Source organism: Rhodamnia argentea, chromosome 3 (genome assembly GCF_020921035.1).
Source record: "Rhodamnia argentea isolate NSW1041297 chromosome 3, ASM2092103v1, whole genome shotgun sequence".
In the NCBI taxonomy this organism is placed as follows: Eukaryota; Viridiplantae; Streptophyta; class Magnoliopsida; order Myrtales; family Myrtaceae; genus Rhodamnia; species Rhodamnia argentea.
Window position 1 is genome coordinate 15,271,434 of NC_063152.1, and position 20,870 is coordinate 15,292,303.

At 40.6% G+C, this 20,870-nt stretch overlaps 1 protein-coding gene across 1 annotated transcript; it reads right to left on the reverse strand.

The window, feature by feature from the left end:
• Positions 1-11,783: 11,783 nt before the first annotated feature.
• On the reverse strand, positions 11,784-19,787 carry LOC115733466 (disease resistance protein RUN1-like). The gene is made up of 6 exons (XM_048275575.1): positions 19,263-19,787; positions 17,417-18,530; positions 17,050-17,325; positions 14,291-15,592; positions 13,290-13,961; positions 11,784-11,879 (listed from the first exon to the last, which is right to left on the reverse strand). Exons 1-6 carry the CDS (start codon positions 19,721-19,723, stop codon positions 11,784-11,786), a joined length of 3,921 nt encoding a protein of 1,306 aa, XP_048131532.1. The 5' UTR covers positions 19,724-19,787.
• Positions 19,788-20,870: the final 1,083 nt, after the last annotated feature.

A 20,870-nucleotide genomic window follows, 5' to 3' on the forward strand; every position in this document is an offset into this window, starting at 1 on the left:
AGCCGTGTTCCATAAAGGTCCGAGGCTCAACGTTATGAATATATGATGGCGGTGGAATAACGTGGAATATTCCGGAGTGACGTGGAATATTTTTGGAGTAACGTGGAATATTTTGGAGTAGTGTGGAATATTTCTAGAGTAACGTGGAATATTTTGGAGTAACGTGGAATATTCTGGAGTAGCGTGGAAATTTTCGGAGTAATGTGGATATTTATATTATGGCCTGGTGCGTTAAACACGGGCCCTGGAGCACGTAGAATATTTTATTGTCGGAGCGAGGCGTGGAACGCCGAAACGGGAGTAACGTAGAATATTTGAGAAGGTGTGGGAATTTTTGGAGAAAGAATGGAATTTTCTGGAATTAAATTGTGGAATTTTTAGTAAGAAAGAAGAGTTGTTGGAAATTGTTCATTGAAAATGTGTCGGAGGCACTAGAGCCCTAATATAGGATTAGGGGCTAGCTTACTGAGATTTTATCTCACCCCGTCGTGGGTTCGTTGTTTTTCGGACCCTCCGCCACAAGTATGAATGACCCACCTCAAAGGTTCAGTATTCCCGAGGTCATGGTGCCAGGAGAAGATGGAGAAGTTGTGGAGCCTACGGATGCTGAGTAGCCGCTTGAAATAGCGAGGACGAGGCATAGGATAGTTGGCCTCTTAGTTTTGTAGAGTGTTGTATTTTGGTTGTGTAACGGGCTTCGACCACATACCTTTTTTCTATAGGTGGTCACGGGTTTGTACAGTGGCCCCCGAAGCCCTAGGTTTGGAAAATTGTGTAGAACATGTGGATATGCATATAAGTTTGTTTTTATCGTCCCAAGTCATCGTGATGTTAATTGTTTCTGTACGGGGATTTGTTTTTGCTTCCGCATGAATTTGTTGGCCTTTGGATCCTGGAGAACCGTACATAAGTGTGGCCGGGTGGGATGTCGACAAGCTCGCGGGGTTCGGGTCGTGACATCCCCGTTTGGAGTGGTATCAGAGCAAGGTCAGCTCGATCAAATGAGATTGAGACTTGGAGTAATAAGGAGTGATGACTTGGGGGACGATTAGATACTGGGACCCTTAGGATAAGGCATTGATTTCTGAATCTTGAGGATTATAGGCTTGAACTTGTATTGTATTCTAATGGTTCTTGTATCGTTTTGTTTTATTGGTAAACTTGGGTGATGATATTATTGAGGTTTATAAGTGAGCAAGCAGGAAATTGAGAAGCCATAAGTATGGATTTTGAGGTTGTACATGTGGTTGAGGCTAATAGAGGATTGCTTTTGAGTGAAGGGTCGGTTGGATTATATGACTATGATTATGGTTTGTCAACGACTCAACTTGAAGAATATGCTAGAACATAGGCAATTGATCTTTGAGACGTGATGTCGTTGGTGGAATTAGAGATCTTTTGTGGATAAGAATTGATCCGGAAGCGACTATGGTATGTCGAGTAACGAGGATAATCATGCAATACATGTGTTTGTGGCATTAAAACGAAAGTTGATGAATGTGCATGCATGAGCTTATCACGATTGGACTTAATAAACTCTCGCTTGGTATGGGACAAGTGACGGGATACCTATAAACCGTAATGAAGCATGATATGGGTCGTGTGGAACGGGACTCTCTCCATAGAAATATGGCTTAGGACAACCTGCAACGACCAGGTCTGATGAGGGCGGGGAGTGATCGCCGAGACAAAAAGGTCCGGACAAAGAGCGGCTCCCGGCGGGCTTCTAAGATAGCAAGGAGGCGGGAATGACCCAAGTCATAATTTGAAAGTGAGAGTCTAGGTATCAGGTTGAATCTGATTTTGGTTAAGAGATGTAGTGTACGGAGTTGATCCTCACATTGAATTTTGTAGTGGCTTGACATTTGTAAGGGTGCCTGTGATTGGCGTGATTATGAGTTTTGTATTTGGCGGCGGGAGCCGTTAGAGAAGAAAATTGATGCTTGTGATTGGCATTGGCTAAGCTAAGGCTTGCCTCGTATATAACCGTTAATTGAGAAACTACCTAGTTGAGGCTGGCTTGTTATGTGGTTAATGTTTGAGGATGATTTGGGATCGTTAGACAATGGACAATTAGTTGAGAGTTGCCTAAGAACCACTGGATGGTTGATTGCTAGTGATAGATAATGAGATGAGCAGCCCGAAACGCTAGACTCGAGTAGATGACTTAAGTCTTTAATTCCTAGAGGGAATTGTAGTGGTTCAAGTGACATGAGAACCTAATGAGGTTGATCGACCAAAGTACGGTCGCTAGAGGAGCACTTGGCTCGTTTATGTGAGAAATGAAAAGATCCAAGAACTGAGATGGATTATGAGAATTGAGTAAAGATAAGCGACTGGAGTATAAGTACTATAAGTGAGTATGGCTCGATTTGTTAATTATGTGAGACCCAAGTGTAATAAGGGGTCGTGAGAATTTTAAATGGAAATGAGAAAAATTGATGGGTAGGCAAGCTCGAGGAGGAGCTGCCATTGTGCCTAAGTCACTATGGTGACAAATATTAGTGCCGATGAGCTAAGTGATGGAAGTCATGAGACAGGTGACTATGAGTTACTCATTTCTGAATTGAATGTGTGGGAAGAACCACGAGGGCTTTGAATAGCTTGTGAGGTGGATCACGAGGCTGAGGTCAACTAAGGTTCGATAGAGAAAGTGAATTTGAAACCGCCTCCCTCCGGATTGAGGGTTTCGTGAGAAAACCTTAGAAGTTTTGGGTGCACTAAAGAAAGAAAGTGACCCTAGCAGTTATTAGCCTTAAGAGGCTGTTGATGACCGCCTTCATTGAGTTGTTTAATGGAAGTACTTTCCTGGGATTGCATGAGAGCAAAGATTGTGTAGATCCTAATAATCTTGTAAGGATCTGCAGATGATCGACTAGTGTGAGACAGAGTTCTCAAAGTCGTTTAAGCATATGTTAAATGTGGTCAAGGATCCTTTGAATAAAACATGAAGTCCCCGAGTAGATTTGAATTTGGAAGCCTTATGGCTAGTTGTTATTCTTGAGTCTAAGGAATTGTAAAGGATTTTAATGAAGGGAGCGGATGATTAGAAGACATATGAATAAGAGAACCCTTGCTCATGGATTTCGAGCAAATAAATGTTCATTATGGAACATGGATCGTGCCTGCAGAAAACAGCTATTGCCTTGGTGTAAGACTCGTAATGAGAGATTGATGTTTTGTTTCTTCCGTCGTGAGGAAAATCAAGGAAGAAGTTATGTCAATTGTTTGATCTTGTCGGATAAAATAGGATTGATTGAGGATGAATCGGGACCACTAAAAGTGACATTGTGTGTTATTACCCCTAAAGAGTAGGATGTCATTCTTAAAGGGCGATCGGACCATAAAATGGTCGTTGAGGGAAAGGAAAGCGAATGGACTTGATAGTCCTGGTTGTTTGTAATTCTATTGAATGGTTGAGTAAGCGAAAAGAGTGTCTAGAGTGTAATTATAAAGTGACTTGGGGAAGTCAAATTGCACGTTCAAGTGTGGATTTATGGTGATTAAGGAGGAACCTCGATTCCTTGAAACCATGTCACCCGAGGTGACCGAGTCTCTGGAAGAAGAATGTCGAATATGGTGGCATTTAAATCCCGGGAGTGCGGACTCTGCAGTTGACATAGACTCTAAGATTGATGTCCTATGGAATGGGAAAGATGAGGGGGATTCGGAGTAAGAGAATGCCACTGAAGTGTATAGTTTCCTTCATGGGGAAAGAGATCTAGTGTGGAAGGAAGAGAAAATACTAACTGTCTTAATATTAAGATTGAGTGTCAGAACCGAGAAAGAGGACACAAAACTTGGATGATTCCTAAAAGTGAAGTCCGAGAAACTGTTTGTGGATGGCATTGAATCTCGGGACATGTGGATGTCTAGTTGAATGAATGAAATCAAGATAGGGTTGCATTAGTTGGTTGTGGAACCAAGAGATTGAGGCAATCGATGCTTCCCGAGGAAAGAGTGATAAAAAATGAACAAAGTGTGGCATGGTCTAACTGAAATCTATAAAGAAAGAGAGCCAAAGTATAAGCTATCAAGTGGATGGTACGAATGACAGGTTTAAACGAATCGACACCCGGTCGCAAGAGCTAACAATAGTCGGATTGTGTATCCAAAGAATAATTGAATTAATTGTTACCGTCTTTAGAGACGATGGTCGGACTCGTTTAAGGAGTCACGAGAAGCATGATCCTGAGGAAACAATCATTGTATGCTAAGTGTGAGGAGTACGAGTTTTGGGTCCGATGAGGTGAAATTCGTTGGTCGTGTGAAGTCCAAGAGAGGGGATCCCTATAAATCCTTTATGGATAGAAAGTGATGATGGATCGACTAAGGTCGATGCAAGTTATTGAAATTTGAAGTTTCCTAGAATTGATGGATTATTATAGATGGATCGTAGGAAGATTCTCCACAAGAATTATTCTATTGATGAAAAGGACTAAGGACGAGACATAGAGCGAATGGATGAAATTGTTTATGGAGATGGGAGTGTTGCTTGTGCAAGTGATGACCTCGCAATTATGTAAACTACAAGAGTTAGAAATATTGACTGCCGCAAAGGGAACCGAAGGAAAGGTCATGATTACGATGCCCTTATCGCTAAGGAATGGTGAATTAGGTAGCAGAGGCATACAATTGAAAATTTAGCGTCTTGCATTTGGCAACGAAGGGACAAACCTCACCTCAAGGAATAAGAGATTCAACTTCTAAATTGGAAGTTTACTAGTTGACTAGTTTGATGGCTACTTGAAGCATCAAGCCCGAAGGTAAGAAAGGAATTAAGATGTGGCGATGAATGGACCCGGACTTCTAAGGGTCGTGGAAACAAGTAGAACAAGGAGGAAATCTAGACTTCTGAGTACTTGGAAAAGAAACCTCGAAGTTGCGGATAGAAACCTTGAAGTTCAATAGACGAGCGTACGAGTTCAATAGTGGAGAGGAATTTAAAGATATGACCTCATCGGAATTTGAGGGGAGAATTACGGTGTCCAATGGAATGGACTGAATGTTGGATCGATCTTACATGTGGTCAAGGATGAGACATGCCGGCCAGGAAGAGGCATGACCTTGAAAATCGAAAGATTACTATGATCGTTGAAGGTTTTCAAATGGAATTAAGAGCAGATTACTATGAAAGTAATCTTGAACTTGCTTAAGGAGTCAAGAAGGTTACGACTCGATTTGGATAATAGATGGCAAGTTGATAAAGGCCATGAGTCTTATGCAATGCTTTGGAAAGACCTTCAGTCCAGAATTAGAAAAGCTGGATTGTAGTAAGGTATGCATGTTATTCTTGGACCAATAGACAATTGAAGAGGTGATTTGAATACTCGAGGGCATGCTACCAACAGATTTTGCGAATGTCAAAAGGGAAGAGGAAGGTGAACACAGTGGAGGACCAAAGAAAACGAGTTTTGAAGGATGAAAACCGTTGCTGTTAAGGACGTTATCGAAGTGTCAAGTGACGACAAGAACTACTTTGGGAAGCATGGTAGCGATGAGGCGTCGGTACCCCATAAGACGAGATGATTGGAGGATTGCAAATTTCGAGGACGAAATTTTTGTAAGGGGGAAGAATTGTGACATTCTGAATTCCGACCCACTTTCGAAGCTTTGAATAAATGAAAGGTCTCATTGATGTATTTCAGTCTAATCTCACTCGGAGTTGATCCCTCTCGAGCGGACTAACCAAATGGGAATGGCTAGCTAGGAAAATCAAGTACGTGGACCTAAGAACTTGATCCTGGATTGACTCTTTGGCCATGAAAATTGTCGAGGGAATATTCGGACCAATATAGGCCGATCCTAGAATGATTAGGGAACGATTTGGATAATACCCTACGCTTGGAGCACGGGTGATTCCGTCCGACCTCGTATGGGTTCCGAACGTCCCTGAATTATTTTCTAACGATCGCGACCATCGGGACTAGTGATTGACCCTCGCAATTGAATGACAACCAAGGTCGCCATGGCTCGAGTAATTCTTAAACGTGATTTTAATCACGGGTCGATACGCGTAACTCCTAAAAGCCGCCCGTTAGTTTGAGATATGCTGAAAATTCTATTGATCGAGATTGATCGCGAATCGAGCTTCGAATTTGACGTCGGACCTTCGGGGGTTTCAGTAGATAAAAATTTTGGACGTTTCCTCATCCCGAGTGCAATTCCTTCGCAGTTCACCCCAAAGAGGTTCGGGAAAAGTAGATTTGGACTGGATATGGGAAAGGACCCATTTGCCCTCGAAAAATACCCCATTTTTAACTTGGAACGAAGGGTATTTTGGCCATTTTACCCCTTGGCCGAATTTTGACTATTTTTGGTGGAGAAAATCACCAATTTGTACCTCTTGACTTTCAAGACACCAAAATATCCCACCCAATAATTATTTTAACCTATATTAATTATTTTGGCCTTCTTCTTCTTCATTTTTCAAGAACCCTTTCTCTCTCTAGCTCACTCCCTCTCTTGGCCAAACTCACCCTTGCTCATTCTCTCCCTCATTGAAAATTCTTCAAACAACCGCCGGTGTCGCCTTGAACCGCCGGAGCTCGACTATCGCCGTAAGCTACTCGGAGTCGCCGGATTTTCGTGGGTTAAAGCTGGTAAAGAGGAGTTGCCGGAGCCGCCGGATTAGGGTCAAAATTTTTCTCGGTTTCTCGCCGGAAAACTTGCTAAAATAGTGGTAAGTTGGTCCCTAACCTTATATTAGGTATCTAGGATGCTAATGGACTTGAGATTTGGTAGATTTGGGTGAAAAATTGGTTGTTTTTGGCCATTTTTATGCCTTGGCCGAGAATGAATATTTGGAGGAGAGAGAAAGCTTGTTCTTGCATGAATAGTAAAGTCAAGAAGATAATTGTTGGTCAAAGTTTAACTATGGTTACTTTATGCCTAACTATAGTTACTTTATGCTAGTATTTAATCATGGTTAGGTTAGTATTTGACTCTAGTTAATTTTTGAACCATGGTTAGTTTATATATTAACTAGAGTTACTTTTATGTGACATAAAGTCGTTATGCCACGGTGCTTATTAATGTGACATTATTATAGTATAGTACTATGGTTGTAAATTAATTATATGTTAGAAAATTATTATTGTTTGGCCGTGATAAATTTCCACGTTAGTATAATTTTAATGGCACGTGATTTATAAATTGCTACGTTAGCATAATATGGTCGCATGGCGTGGATTGGATACTATGGTAGCATAAATTGATCGGGTGATCCCGAATTATTAATTCTCTAACGTGAGTGAATCACGTGATCCCGAACGATTCGAGGAAATGTGATGGTCGTATTCAATCAAGTCGTCTCGAGGCCAAAGTGAGCCGTATTCGTCGATTGTCCGAGACCGAGGAAATATGATGGTCATATTCAATCAAGTCGTCTCGAGGCCAAAGTGAGCCGTATTCGTCGATTGTCTCGAGACGAGGAAATGTGATGGTCGTATTCAATCAAGTCGTCGAGGCCAAAGTGAGCCGTATTCGTCGATTGATCGAGACCGAGGAAATGTGATGGTCGTATTCAATCAAGTCGTCTCGAGGCCAAAGTGAGCCGTATTCGTCTCGATTGTCCGAGACCGAGGAAATGTGATGGTCATATTCAATCAAGTCGTCTCGAGGCCAACGTGAGCCGTATTCGTCCGATTGTCTCGAGACCGAGAAAGTATGAAATTCGTGTTCAATTAAGTCGTCCGAGACCAAAGTGAGTCGTGTTCGACTAATTGTCCGAGACTTAATCCGGTCGTGTTCCTATGTGTCCGAGACCGAGATTTGTGGGTCGTATTCCTTTGTGTCTCGAGACCCTAGTATATATATAGAGCCGTGTTCCATAAAGGTCCGAGGCTCAACGTTATGAATATATGATGGCGGTGGAATAACGTGGAATATTCTGGAGTGACGTGGAATTTTTTTGGAGTAACGTGGAATATTTTGGAGTAGTGTGGAATATTTCTAGAGTAACGTGGAATATTTTGGAGTAACGTGGAATATTCTGGAGTAGCGTGGAAATTTTCGGAGTAATGTGGATATTTATATTATGGCCTGGTGCGTTAAACACGGGCCCTGGAGCACGTAGAATATTTTATTGTCGACCGAGGCGTGGAACGCCGAAACGGGAGTAACGTAGAATATTTGAGAAGGTGTGGGAATTTTTGGAGAAAGAATGGAATTTTCTGGAATTAAATTGTGGAATTTTTAGTAAGAAAGAAGAGTTGTTGGAAATTGTTCATTGAAAATGTGTCTCGGAGGCACTAGAGCCCTAATATAGGATTAGGGGCTAGCTTATCGAGATTTTATCTCACCCCGTCGTGGGTTCGTTGTTTTTCGGACCCTCCGCCACAAGTATGAATGACCCACCTCAAAGGTTCAGTATTCCCCGAGGTCATGGTGCCGAGGAGAAGATGGAGAAGTTGTGGAGCCTACGGATGCTTGAGTAGCCGCTTGAAATAGCGAGGACGAGGCATAGGATAGTTGGCCTCTTAGTTTTGTAGAGTGTTGTATTTTGGTTGTGTAGCGGGCTTCGACCACATACCTTTTTTCTATAGGTGGTCACGGGTTTGTACGGTGGCCCCCGAAGCCCTAGGTTTGGAAAATTGTGTAGAACATGTGGATATGCATATAAGTTTGTTTTTATCGTCCCAAGTCATCGTGATGTTAATTGTTTCTGTACGGGGATTTGTTTTTGCTTCCGCATGAATTTGTTGGCCTTTGGATCCTGGAGAACTGTACATAAGTGTGGCCAGGTGGGATGTCGACAAGCTCGCGGGGTTCGGGTCGTGATATAAAGAGTCAGAATTTCTGTCATACGTGCATTCGGGCAATTCAATATGCAGCTAATAATGAAATGAATTATTTGACCCCCCCCCAAAAAAAAAAAACAAAGAAATAAAGCGGGATGGGGGGAATGAATCTGTATCTTGTAGTGTAAGATCGGGATCATGCGGGTTCGGTATAATATATTGATCATATAACCTGTAATTCAAAGGCAATCCCAACCTAATACTGATATGGCTCTAACAACACTAAAGCAATAACAGCAACTAATTTGACAAACTGCATGATGCTCCTTCTAGTGTGTCTGACTATTGGTACCTCGGAAATTTGTCTTTCATTAGTCAGGTCTTACTCGAACATTCAAGAAGAATCCAGGAGTTTTAGCTTTACGTGATAAAGGCATCACGTCTACGTTCACAAAAAAAATAAAAAATAGAGAAAAAAAAGAGAAAGCACAGTGACAAACATGATGATGATTCTCCCTTCTCTCCCGGAACGTGATATTGGAATGAACATCTCTCACTGCCTCGGGTATATTTAATTTGTATGTCCATTCTGTGATATACTTTTCTGATCAATGATTCAAATAAGATTTTGTATAAGTTAATTTCGAGTAATTCGAATGCGTATATCGTGAGATTGGTTCCCTTTGGTGTGGACGTAGTAACTCATAATTATCTTCCTTCTAAAATTTCATGTATCGGGCGAATACAAAAGTTAGTGTGTATTAATAGCTTGACAAGTGATGAGACTCAATTTTGAAAACTGAAATCAAAAACCTTAAATCCTTAATTTTATCGTCTTCGCTCGCGCTCTCCGTCTCTCTGCTCGAGTCCTTACTCCTCTCTCTTTCTTGACGCTCGGCTCTCGCACGCCTCGCCTCGCATTGTCTCGCTGCTCGTGACCCCCGCTCGACCCTCACCAGCTCGAGCCAAGAATGATATCCCAATCGCACTTCTTGGCAATTCATTTATGCGACGTGCAATGAATATGGGCATGTTCCCGACCTATTAAAACTCGTATGCAGAGTTACGCATAACTTTTGCCGTAAACTAGTTTAACAATCTGATAATTTCAACTTAAAAGCACGAAACGGACTTGGCATCGCAGCTGCAACCCTCAGGAAGCGCTTGAACTTCCGGACAAAAACTGGTTTGAACATGGATTACGCTTCCTTTCTCAGCTCTCCTGACGAAATTCCGGGATTGGAAAAGCGGCAAATGCCGTTAGACTGCAGTGAATAATTTGAAAACACGAGCAGGGGAGAATCTTATTATGCTACGATCAACACCAATTTCTCGAATGGCAATCTGGCTAAGAATACTCATTCTAGAGGAAAGCTACATATGATAAACAGGGCATATGAAAATAAAGACTGGGCATCTGAAACTCTAGCTTTTGCTTACTAGGCAAACTTTACTTACCAACAATCATACGGCCGAATGCCGCTCCAGTCAATAAACTATAGTTAGTGTCGGTCTGGATAAGGCTGCCGACCATCTAAAAATAAACAGGGCGATTCTTAGAGGCTTTTAATTCAGACAGGCATCTTCGCTTCAGAGAGATCTTGGCACCACAGATCTGACTGAGACAAGATTTGTGGACAACTTGTGAGTTAGTTTTGGCTGGGACGGGTTTAAATCAACTACGTCTTCCAAACATTGCTTAGGCAATTGAGCAAGGCGGTCCTTTATCTGCAAGATGAGTCCTCTTGCTTGATGTTGTACTCGGAAAGGCAATGAGCTACTTCATGTTTCCCGCAATACTTTTGACTCAGAGAAGCATAAATATAAATTTCAGGCTCTAAAAGTCAAAGTTTGCGTGATTTATTTCTTTACCTAGATTTTTTGTTTAGATGCATCCTTCATACATCTCTCTTTGCTTCTTCCCCCTGGACTTGAGCTGCTTCTTTCAGAACTAATACTTGAACCAAAGGACAATGTCCATAATCTAGATTAGCTGCCTCATATACTGGTCAAATCACATTGAAACAGATCCTTTATCACTATATTGTAACTTTTACGTCAACAACGACTGAGTGACAAATTGATGAGTTCTGAACAAGCTAGGAAGCATGAAATGTTAGATCATGGCAGTGTCAGACAGATGAAACTGAAAACACAAGCAGTATACCACGATTTAGCAAGAACGTGCTCTCATGTAAGCAAGAATAGAAAATTGCAACTAATTGAAAGGAAAACGATTTCTTTATCAGGTACAGTGCCCAGGGCATATCACAAAGGATGACTTCCTTGTAGATAAAATATTGTTTTTCATTGAAGATACTATATTTCCGGATATAAATATGAGGACATCAAAGACATCAAAGAATCTCACAGCACTGAAAGGAAAGAAGAAGAAGAGATGAAGAAACAGGGGGAAAGGGAAAAGGATAGGACAAACTAATGTTAGCTTAACTCGTTGCAATTCCCAGAACTGCAAATTTCTTTGGGGCGAATAAAAATAATACGAAAATATCTAACAAGTCACAAAGAATTTATCACAAAGGGAACAAGCAGGGAAAGAAAGAATTGAGACGAAGTTGACTTATTAATGCTTACGGGAACTCCGCTTTTTTCCCATTTCGACTAGGAAAAGGACAGAAAAGCGGAGTCATTGTGTGACAAGAAGCAGAATTACTGCAAAAACCACATCCATCAGTAATCAACATAAGGAGTCATAAACCTCCAGGAAGCTTTAGTTGTCAATGTCATCTGTCACAATTTCAAAGTGGAGTAAAGTAGACAGAAATCAGCAACAAAAGCAAGATCAGACACTGACCAAATGCATCCCTCGGAGCTAACTTGATGCAACAACAGTATTGAGCCACAGCATCCAAATTTATCATTTACGCGGCCGTAATGTACTTCCTTTATACCTAACAATGTGTGAAAGTTACCTAACCGAATAATCTTCGACAAGTGTCGTATGACCAACAGATGTACCGATGATCGACAATGCTGCTGCACACAATATTCATGGTTCGCATGTCACGCAAAAGAGCATGGTTAAGACTCCTCTGCACCTTCTGCAGCCGAAAATCCAGTCCTCTGCTGCTGTTCAAGAACATCATCAAGAGCTTCCGCCTCTGCATGCCTTGCTGCCTATGAAAGCGCAAAGAGAAAAAATAATGCAAGCATATCAAAACTCAGGAGCTTTGTGAGTGAGGAAGTCGTTCTTAGTGTAGTAGGAAATAATTTCATGAGAAATGTTCTCTCCTCAAGTGAGCAGACTGAGTATACATAAGATTGATCAGGGCATATACTACATGACGTCAACAAGTTTTGCTCGCCTGAAGTAGCTGAGAATCTCAAATGGAGAAAGAGGCTTCTTATTGGATGAGCCACCTCCATCTTTTCTGGCAGAATTATGATATATTCCACTGTAGCATGGTGCCTTTGTTTTTCTATTATGCTCTACAAGATACCGAAAGGGCCAAATAATTTTCACATGAACCATTGATTACTGTCCACAAAGTCATCTATAGTAGTGTGTCGTCACCATATATCTATAAACGGTTACGAGATAGACTATTAGATAAGAGATGATCTCTACCAAAGACCAGGCTTAAACTATTTCTGTTCATGTGGCCATTGTCTGATAAAATGTGCCCGAGGAGCAGGTTCTTACATCTTAAACGCAACACAAAGCTTATAATGCAATTTTATACCAAGGAAGTATACTAAAGTCTAGCTAACATAAAGCCTAAGAAAACATTGTTAGGAACTTAACAAAAGCAGATAAAGAGCATAATACGGTTCCAGACAGGGCACAATGGCAAATTGTTTTGCGTAATAGAATGTTTCGACCGAACCAGCCCATGTGCAGCGTGTGTGACGTCGATTGTTTTTCCATTGAACGTAGACTTGACCTGTTGCTTTGGATAAATTGCCACCTATCAAAAGAAAGAAGAAAAGCTATACTTTCTAGGGATTGGTGGTGATTTTGCAGCGTGACGTCGATTGCCCGTAAATTCACTACCAAGCATCCACAGGCAAAACTTACGAAGAAACACTTAACAAACGTCTCTCGAACAAATTCAAGACACATTCTTCAAGTTCAATGGGAAATGTAGCACCAGACGAATCTAATTCAAAATCCAGTTCAAGCATCACAGCAACTTACTCCGATTGGGATGTGCCAAGCATTGCCTCATCTAGAGCAATCTTACCAGTTTCCACAGCTTTGGTCAGCCATGGCAGTCTATCGCCCCTGCTCGCCGGTCTCCATCGCCATCAGTTCACTAGGAACTCTGGTTTCGGGAAGACGAACTTCTTCTGTTGGTCACCTCCGTTGGCAAGTGGCCATCTTACATTTGTCAGAGCTCGCTGGTGTCTGATGGAAGATGATGAGTTGTGTGTGCTAAAAGTGAAGCAAGAATTACCGAACTATACTTGGAATATTAATTAAACGAGAATAAGAAGAAGAAGAAGAAGATCAGCTGAGTTCACTTACCTACGAATTGCTTCCTTGGCAAGTTTACATCATTCTAACAACAAAAGCTGCAAGCCAACACTCCCATTCTCATCTCTATCGGCTGAATTGGAAGTCGACATTGTCTTGGTTTGCTTGCCTTGAGGGAGCATAAGCTTCTGATTTCGCTTTGATACTATTTGATTGTGCTTCTCAATACTCATTTGACAATCTTCCATGTCCTTCAATATATCTGTCTTGATCGAACTAACTTTGCTCTCGACTTCTGAATCTGTCGATTCGAGAACAACCTCGAGGAGTAAAGCTGGATCCATTAGCCGATTGTTTCGAAGTACGGCCTTCAAATCATTCTCTAGTGGTTTGCATATTATTCGGAGTCCCCACTTTTCCACATTTTCAGTTGACACTCTAAGGCTGAATTGTACATAATTCCCATCAATTTGACCAAAATCGACTACATCCCACAGGTCAGATGGTACGAAATACCAAATCCACATAAAATCCGGACTCCTCAAACAAGTATCCTTAACTTGTTTGCATTTCCGCATTTCGCCATCAACATATGGCAAAATCTCAACATTGGCCTCGAGCGAAGGATCTTCCCTTCGACAAACATCGAAACAAAAAGCCAATCCAAGAAACTTCTCATATAAGCCCTTTGAAGCCTTGAAAGATACGGAGCCCTCTTCAACAGGGAGGACCCACTCTGGCATCTCTCCTTCCTCGAGAAAAATTTCCAAATCATGAGGTACCTGTCATGAAGAGATACCGTTAGAAAGAACTCGAGTTTGTTGTTTGTGCCCAAATAGAAGAATTCATTTCGACTTTAGCAAGTATTTCTAGCTCTCTAAATGAGTATAGATCCAGTGATCCTTGCTTGCACTAATAGACAAGTTTCATGTGATGGAATCATTATTATAAAAGTACGCCATCGCATGCACACGTGCAGAATTACTTCATATTTGTTTGCTTTTTTGAAGCCCAATCTTGCATTATCTGCTTTTGGAATATACAAGCGCACATTGAATTCAGCATATACTCCACATCAATATGTGCGTGTATGAGAGAGAGAGAATCTAACCTGGTCAGGTGAAGAACTATCAGCCATGGCCAACCCTCTACGGACAAAATGATGAATTAAAGTTGAGTCACTTTTTTGCAGAGATTCGCTATTATCCGCATCTAATGTGCCCAAGAACAGTGGAAGCTCGGGAATCTCTCGTAATTGAGGGCATTCGCTAACATCCAAAAAGAACAAATCATCACGCTTACTGATGGACGTAGGAAGGCTCTTAATATTATTCCTCCTCAGAAATAAATCTTTCAAGATGGGACAACAGGAAAGATTCTCGAGAAACTCTACTTCGGTCAAATTACATCCATCAAGATACAAAATCCATAAATTTGAAAGTCCGGTCTTCATGCAGGGATCATCTGAATCCTCAAACTTTGGAAACCCGATTAAGTTTGTGCAACACGTAGCGTCCAACACTGTAAGTTTTTGTAACTTGTAAATGCTAGACGGAAGGCTTACCAGATTCTTGCATTCATTTAATGATAGTGTCTCCAAAGAGACCAAATTTTCTATTGATGCAGGAAGCCCTTTAATAGCGGTCTCTTCAAGATCAAGCTTTGTTATGCCTTCCAATTTATGTGGAACATCAGGGAACCTTTCTAATTTTGTGCATTTTCCAAGTTGGAGTTCCCGTAGATTTTTTGCCTCGAGCACTTTTGGAAAAATACTAAGTTCAGAGCAATTACGTAAATCCAAGACCTGTAACTTGCCACGATCTCCGATGGACTCATGTACTTCCACCAAGTTTTCGCAAAAATTCAGATGCAATTCCTCGAGATTTGGAAGTCCGGTCTTCATGCGGGGATCATCCGAATCCTCAAACTTTGGAAACCCGATTAAGTTTGTGCAACACTCAGCCATCAAGTATTTAAGGTTTTGTAACTTGTAAATGCTAGACGGAAGACTTACCAAGTTCTTGCATTTATCTAATTTTATTTCCTCCAAAGAGACCAAATTTTCTATTGATGCAGGAAGTCCTTTAATAGCGGTCTCTTCAAGATCAAGCTTTGTTATGCCTTCCAATTTATGTGGAACATCAGGGAACCTTTCTAATTTTGTGCATTTTCCAAGTTGGAGTTCCCGTAGATTTTTTGCCTCGAGCACTTTTGGAAAAATACTAAGTTTAGAGCAATTATGTAAATCCAAGACCTGTAACTTGCCATGATCTCCGATGGACTCATGTACTTCTACCAAGTTTTTGCAAAAATTCAGATGCAATTCCTCGAGATTTGGAGTCCACGATATGTCAGGCGTGCGAACCAACGACTTGCAGAAGTCGAAATTCATGTACTTCAAATTTCGGAAATCCTGCACAAACGGCGAAATCAGCTTTGATAAACATTCTGGAAGGGACAAAAAGGGGGGGTTTTTGTAGGATGCTGTTTGCTTCCTTATATTTAGAACGTGGAATTCCCGTTTGAGAATAGGTTGCCACTGAAGCATATCCGTTATTGTATCTTTCACGAAATTATTACATTTGGGGTCGTCAATCGAAAAATTTGAGCAATTTGTTTATTCAATGTAGAGTTGATCTGCTGCAGAAGTCCACATTTATGCATTATGCTAGTTGTTGTACAAAGACGGGGGAGTCAAACTCGTGAACTTTAATATCGGATGCAATTGACGGTCCATGGTTTTATAATATTGATCATTAATAATATCATAATCTTTTTTTTGGTCTTGGGGGCTTACCTTGATTGAGGGTTATAAAATTAGCTCCACAACACGAGAGGGAGATTGGGTTCGTGAGGGAAAGGATATGGAATAATTACTAGTCAGGTTTCTGAGTAAATTTTCTAACCTAGTAATTAACTTTTCATTCAAAGTTACTATAAACTGATGTGGGAAGATTTAAAATCGTATTGAGAAATTACTAAACACTTAAAAACTTTACCAGTACTCATTCATACACACGTAAATATTAGCAAATTAGAGTCAACTCCTATCACTTTACATTTCAGAAATTATTTGAAAGAATTTAAAATATATAGATATACAATACAGAAAAGTTCGCAAATAAAATTGTGTTAACAAATATGAAAATAATAGATTAAATACCAATAAGAATCCCATGCACATTTACCTCTTGTTAATTTTCGTCTCATGAAAATCCTAAACTAGGATGACCATGACACATTTACCCCAAATTAATTTTCATTTAACAAAAAATCACAAACTGATAACTCTCAACCAAATCTACTCTTCATTAGTAGAAAAAAATTAGTTTGGGATAAAACTGTGTCTTGTGTCATGCATGTGGCAATCACAAAATTCAAGTGAAGTGTCACACGACAAGCATGCAAATGTAGGGAACATAACAAAATTATGCGAAGCGTCATGCCATGTGACAATCATAGAACTACAGTGAAGTGTCGTGTGGCTGAGTGCGAATGCGGCCACATGATAAAACTGTTCCACGGGTCATGGCATGTGGCAATAACAAAAGCAAAGTGAAGCATCGCATGACGAGCATAGGAATGAAGACTTAGCTAGGTCTGACTTTAATCGTATATCATAGATGAACGGGATTGCGTAAAATTTACTAACCCATAAATTTTATTGAATTCATGCAAAGCCAATCAAGCCAACTTTGAAAAACATTCCAAGGAAAATAAAAAATTTATTTTGTATGCTCAATTAAAAATCTGGCTCTGACTTTCTATTAGGAAATTAGCGGTATGCCCGTCTTGCAACACTTACATTAATTTAGTTGTACACACAATACACATATTACTGGCAAAGTTCCTATGCAAGTAAATGCTCACCTTAAATTGTTCTGGCACTGCCGCGATACTGCTTTTGCTCATATCAAGTCCGACTATTTCCATTGAGCCAGAGGAAAATTCTGGAATATGTGGATAACCATGCCACTCGAGCCATCTTAGCCAACTAGGAAAACACACGGGATCTTGGAAAGAATTGTGCACATTACGCAAGATGAGCAATCTCAATTTTCTCATTTTTGTAAAAGCATCAAGACCGATATATATCTCTATTGGCTCATGTGGCTCCAATACTATGGCTTTTACATTGCAATCTCCCTGTATATACAACAGTATTTAGGTTATGCATATTTAGTAATTAGAAGCAAAGATAAGGAGCAGAATTTGCGATGGTATTTGCAGGTCTTACCTTGTTGTGTTGCAAAACATTGCGAACATCGTCATAGAGCCACAATCTACTTCGTTTTTCGGGATCATCTCGATAGCCGTGGTTCACAATTTTCCTACCCATCAATTGAATCAAGTCATGCATTTGTAGCTTTCCATACTCAATTCTTATCAAGCACCTCTCAATAAGAGTACATAATGCTGCAGTTGTCCGAAGATTGCAACTGTCGAGAACTTTCTTTGCATACTCTCTTTCCCACCCCTTAAAGAAGCATGCAATGTGGAGAAAGATCTCTTGCTCATTTTCATCTAGTCCATCATAACTCACTCTGAGCACATTATTAATCATTCTGTTCGGAGTCATGGAAAGTTCCTCTAGTATGCTTTCCCATACATCTTCTGTTTTACTGCGTAATGAGCAACCCAACACCACAAGTGCTAAAGGAAGGCCTTTAGCATGATTCAGAAAACCACGCACCAAATCTGTCCTACTTTCTAATTTTTGGTATGTTGGAAAAGCATGCTTTCCAAGTAGCTCACGAGCTTCACCGTCATCCAGCACTTTAACTTCATACACGGACACATGATCCCAACCTGATTTGGGAGTCATAAAATGCCTATCTCTTGTAGTAACGAGGATCCTACTCCCACTACCAAACCATTTGGCTTTTCCCGCTAAAGCATTTAACTGTTCCTCGTTATCCACATCATCAAGGATGACAAGAACTCTTTTGTTACTGAGTCTATCTTGTATTAGCTTAACGCCTCTGTGGACATTGGGCACCACTATCTTTTCGTGCGGTAATAATATATCGTTCAATAATTGTTCTTGCAAAGTAACTAAACCCTTGCAATCTTCTGAATTTTCTCGAACACCTGCTAGAAAACTTGAACCGTCAAATTGTTCGGAAATATCATTATTGATGGCTTTCCCCAATGTTGTCTTTCCAATGCCTCCCTGTCCCCATAATCCCACCATGAGAACATCATCTTTAGACTCAAGGTTTAACATTGATTTTAGCTCAGCCACTCGTGACTCTATCCCAACCGGATTCTCAGCGACATCTAAAGGTGTTTGGCTTAGGCGAGTTGAGATGTTCTTCACAATATCTTGTATAAGCTTCGACTCATCATCTCTGGCAAAAATGAAGAAAGAAGTTTTTAGCATCATTTTAGCAATTGGAATAAGCAAATAACGAGCAATCACCAGCAAAGAGTGACAAAGCAGTGCATCTCATTTTCAGATAATTACAACCAAAAGAAAATGTATTCCCACCGAGTCAAATTTGAACTCCGAGAGCTCCACACCAATCAAAACATGTGTCTGTCTACTTAAATTATCCATGTTCTTTTGCTTTAGACATGATGATTCACTTATTTTTCGTTTTGACTCTCATGTGATTTAGGGCTTTGAACGATGGTTAAGATTTTGATTCCAAAACCATTAAATTCCCCGAAAGCACGATGTTGTTGTTTTACATAGCCTGCACACGCTAATTAATCCTGTACGAAATTGGGTAAGGGAAATAACGCTACTTAACATTCTGTCTATTTGGCAAACAAGTTTGAACATTCTATTTTGATCAAATGAATCAATAAAATTTTCAGCCGATGAAGTGCTAGTGTCCATTTTTAATTATTGGAAAAGCCACGCGTCTGTTTTATGGATAGCCACGTGATTTTTCGAACTCAAAATGCCACCTGTAACTAGTTTGTGAAATGGTTGGCCAAAATCAAAAATCTATAGAACTCAAAGTGACTAAAATGAAACGTGAAGACCTCAAATAGCCCATAACTAAATAAATGAAAAATTATCACACTCGAAAAGAATAGTTTCATTTACAAAAGATGGAACCCTTTCTACTTACCCATCATTCAAAGTCCACCCGATCAAGTTACCAGCGTCCGAAAGAGCTCTCTTCCATCTCTCCATTTTCTCCGAATGCTTAGACTCATGCTTAGCCAGGCCTGTTGCATAACTCGCTCTCCCCTCTCTCACTTCTCTTGGGGCCACTTTATAAAACACTGGTAGAACGGTGAGGTATTTTTGATTCTTGCACTCCATAATCTTGGCCACCTCTTCCAAGCACCACCATGAGGAAGTGTAATCCTCAGAGAAAATGATGATTGCGATGCGCGATTCTTCGATGGCTTTCAAGACCATCGATATATCCTGCCCCTTCCTCAGTTCTTCGTTATCTCGAAAAGTGTGTATTCCATTCCAGACTAGCGCGTTATAGAGATGGCTAGCGAAGCTGTTACGCACGTCCGTACCTCTAAAACTCAAGAAGACCGCGTATGGCCCGGTGGATTTCGATGAAGAAGCCATTGGAACGATGGAGTTCAACAATCAAGAACAGACAGTGAGCTTGAGATTTGATGCAGTGTTTTCAAGTGGCCACTTGATCTTCTTGTTGATTGATACTTATACTACAGGACAGAGACTTTGGAAAATGGGAGTGGTTAAGGATGGACCAAGACAGGTAATGGTGTGAACACAGAGACTTTTTTCACTGAAAGACCGCGTACCGCCGCGTTGTCCGGATTGAGAGATATCTAAAGGTGTGAACACAGGGACTTTTTTCACTGAAGACCGCGTGGGCCGACAAAAGTTAGTCGTGGGCTGATAAAAACAACTTTGCTGGCTTCCTCGAAATTTCATCCCCAACCTCTGAGAAGTTGTTTTCACCTTGCTAAATAATAATCTACCACATGACCCACTCAAGTGATCTATTAATAATTGTGGAACTATTCGGACTGTCCTTCAGTCTTTCTGCACAATCAAGTGTACCAGCCAAAAAAATAATAGATCTATTAATAATTATAGAAATGGCTGACGAAAAAAATAATAAATCTATTAATAATTATAGAAATGGCTGACGAAGGTATTACGCATTTTTTCTCTGAAACTCAAAAGGACATCGTAAGGCCTGTGGATTTCGATGAAGAAGCCATTGATATAATGGAGTTCAACCATAAAAAACGACCGTAACCTTAAGATTTCATAACAGTTTTTTTAAGTAGCTCGTTCACCACTTGATCTTCTTGTCGATTTATTCTTGTATACTAGAGGATAGCGATGCACGACTTTTTTACTGAAGTCCGTGGACCATCGCCTTACTCGGAATCTCGAATATGCTAAGCGAAACAAGCTTGTTTGTGGCCGACAAAATTATTGTACGGATGGACAAACAACTCTAGGGGGGTGGACATTCGTGATCTTGGTCGTGGGCTCACTCATAAAACAACTTTAGTTTTTTCCTTGCTATATAGTAATTTACCCTATGACCACTCAAAGACATAGATAATCCCACGCACAATCAGGTGTGCAAGCAAATAGTAAAATTAGATCAATAATAGTGGAAATTTGGAAAAACATGGCGCTCATATATGAATCAAGATAAGTTAATTGGCGTGAACACATGGACTTTATCTTCACTATTGCGTTGTTGGGATTCTCTGACAGACACAAGCTT

Bases quoted from the DNA above. Each gene is read 5' to 3' on its own strand.
- LOC115733466 (XM_048275575.1), bottom strand. From the start codon at position 19,723: ATGGCTTCTTCATCGAAATCCACCGGGCCATACGCGGTCTTCTTGAGT. The intron at 15,593-17,049 runs GTGAGCATTTAC...CCGTTTGTGCAG, and splicing joins CAGTGCCAGAACAATTTAAG to GATTTCCGAAATTTGAAGTA. The intron at 11,880-13,289 runs GTTGGCTTGCAG...GCGCTTTCATAG, and splicing joins ATAGAGATGAGAATGGGAGT to GCAGCAAGGCATGCAGAGGC.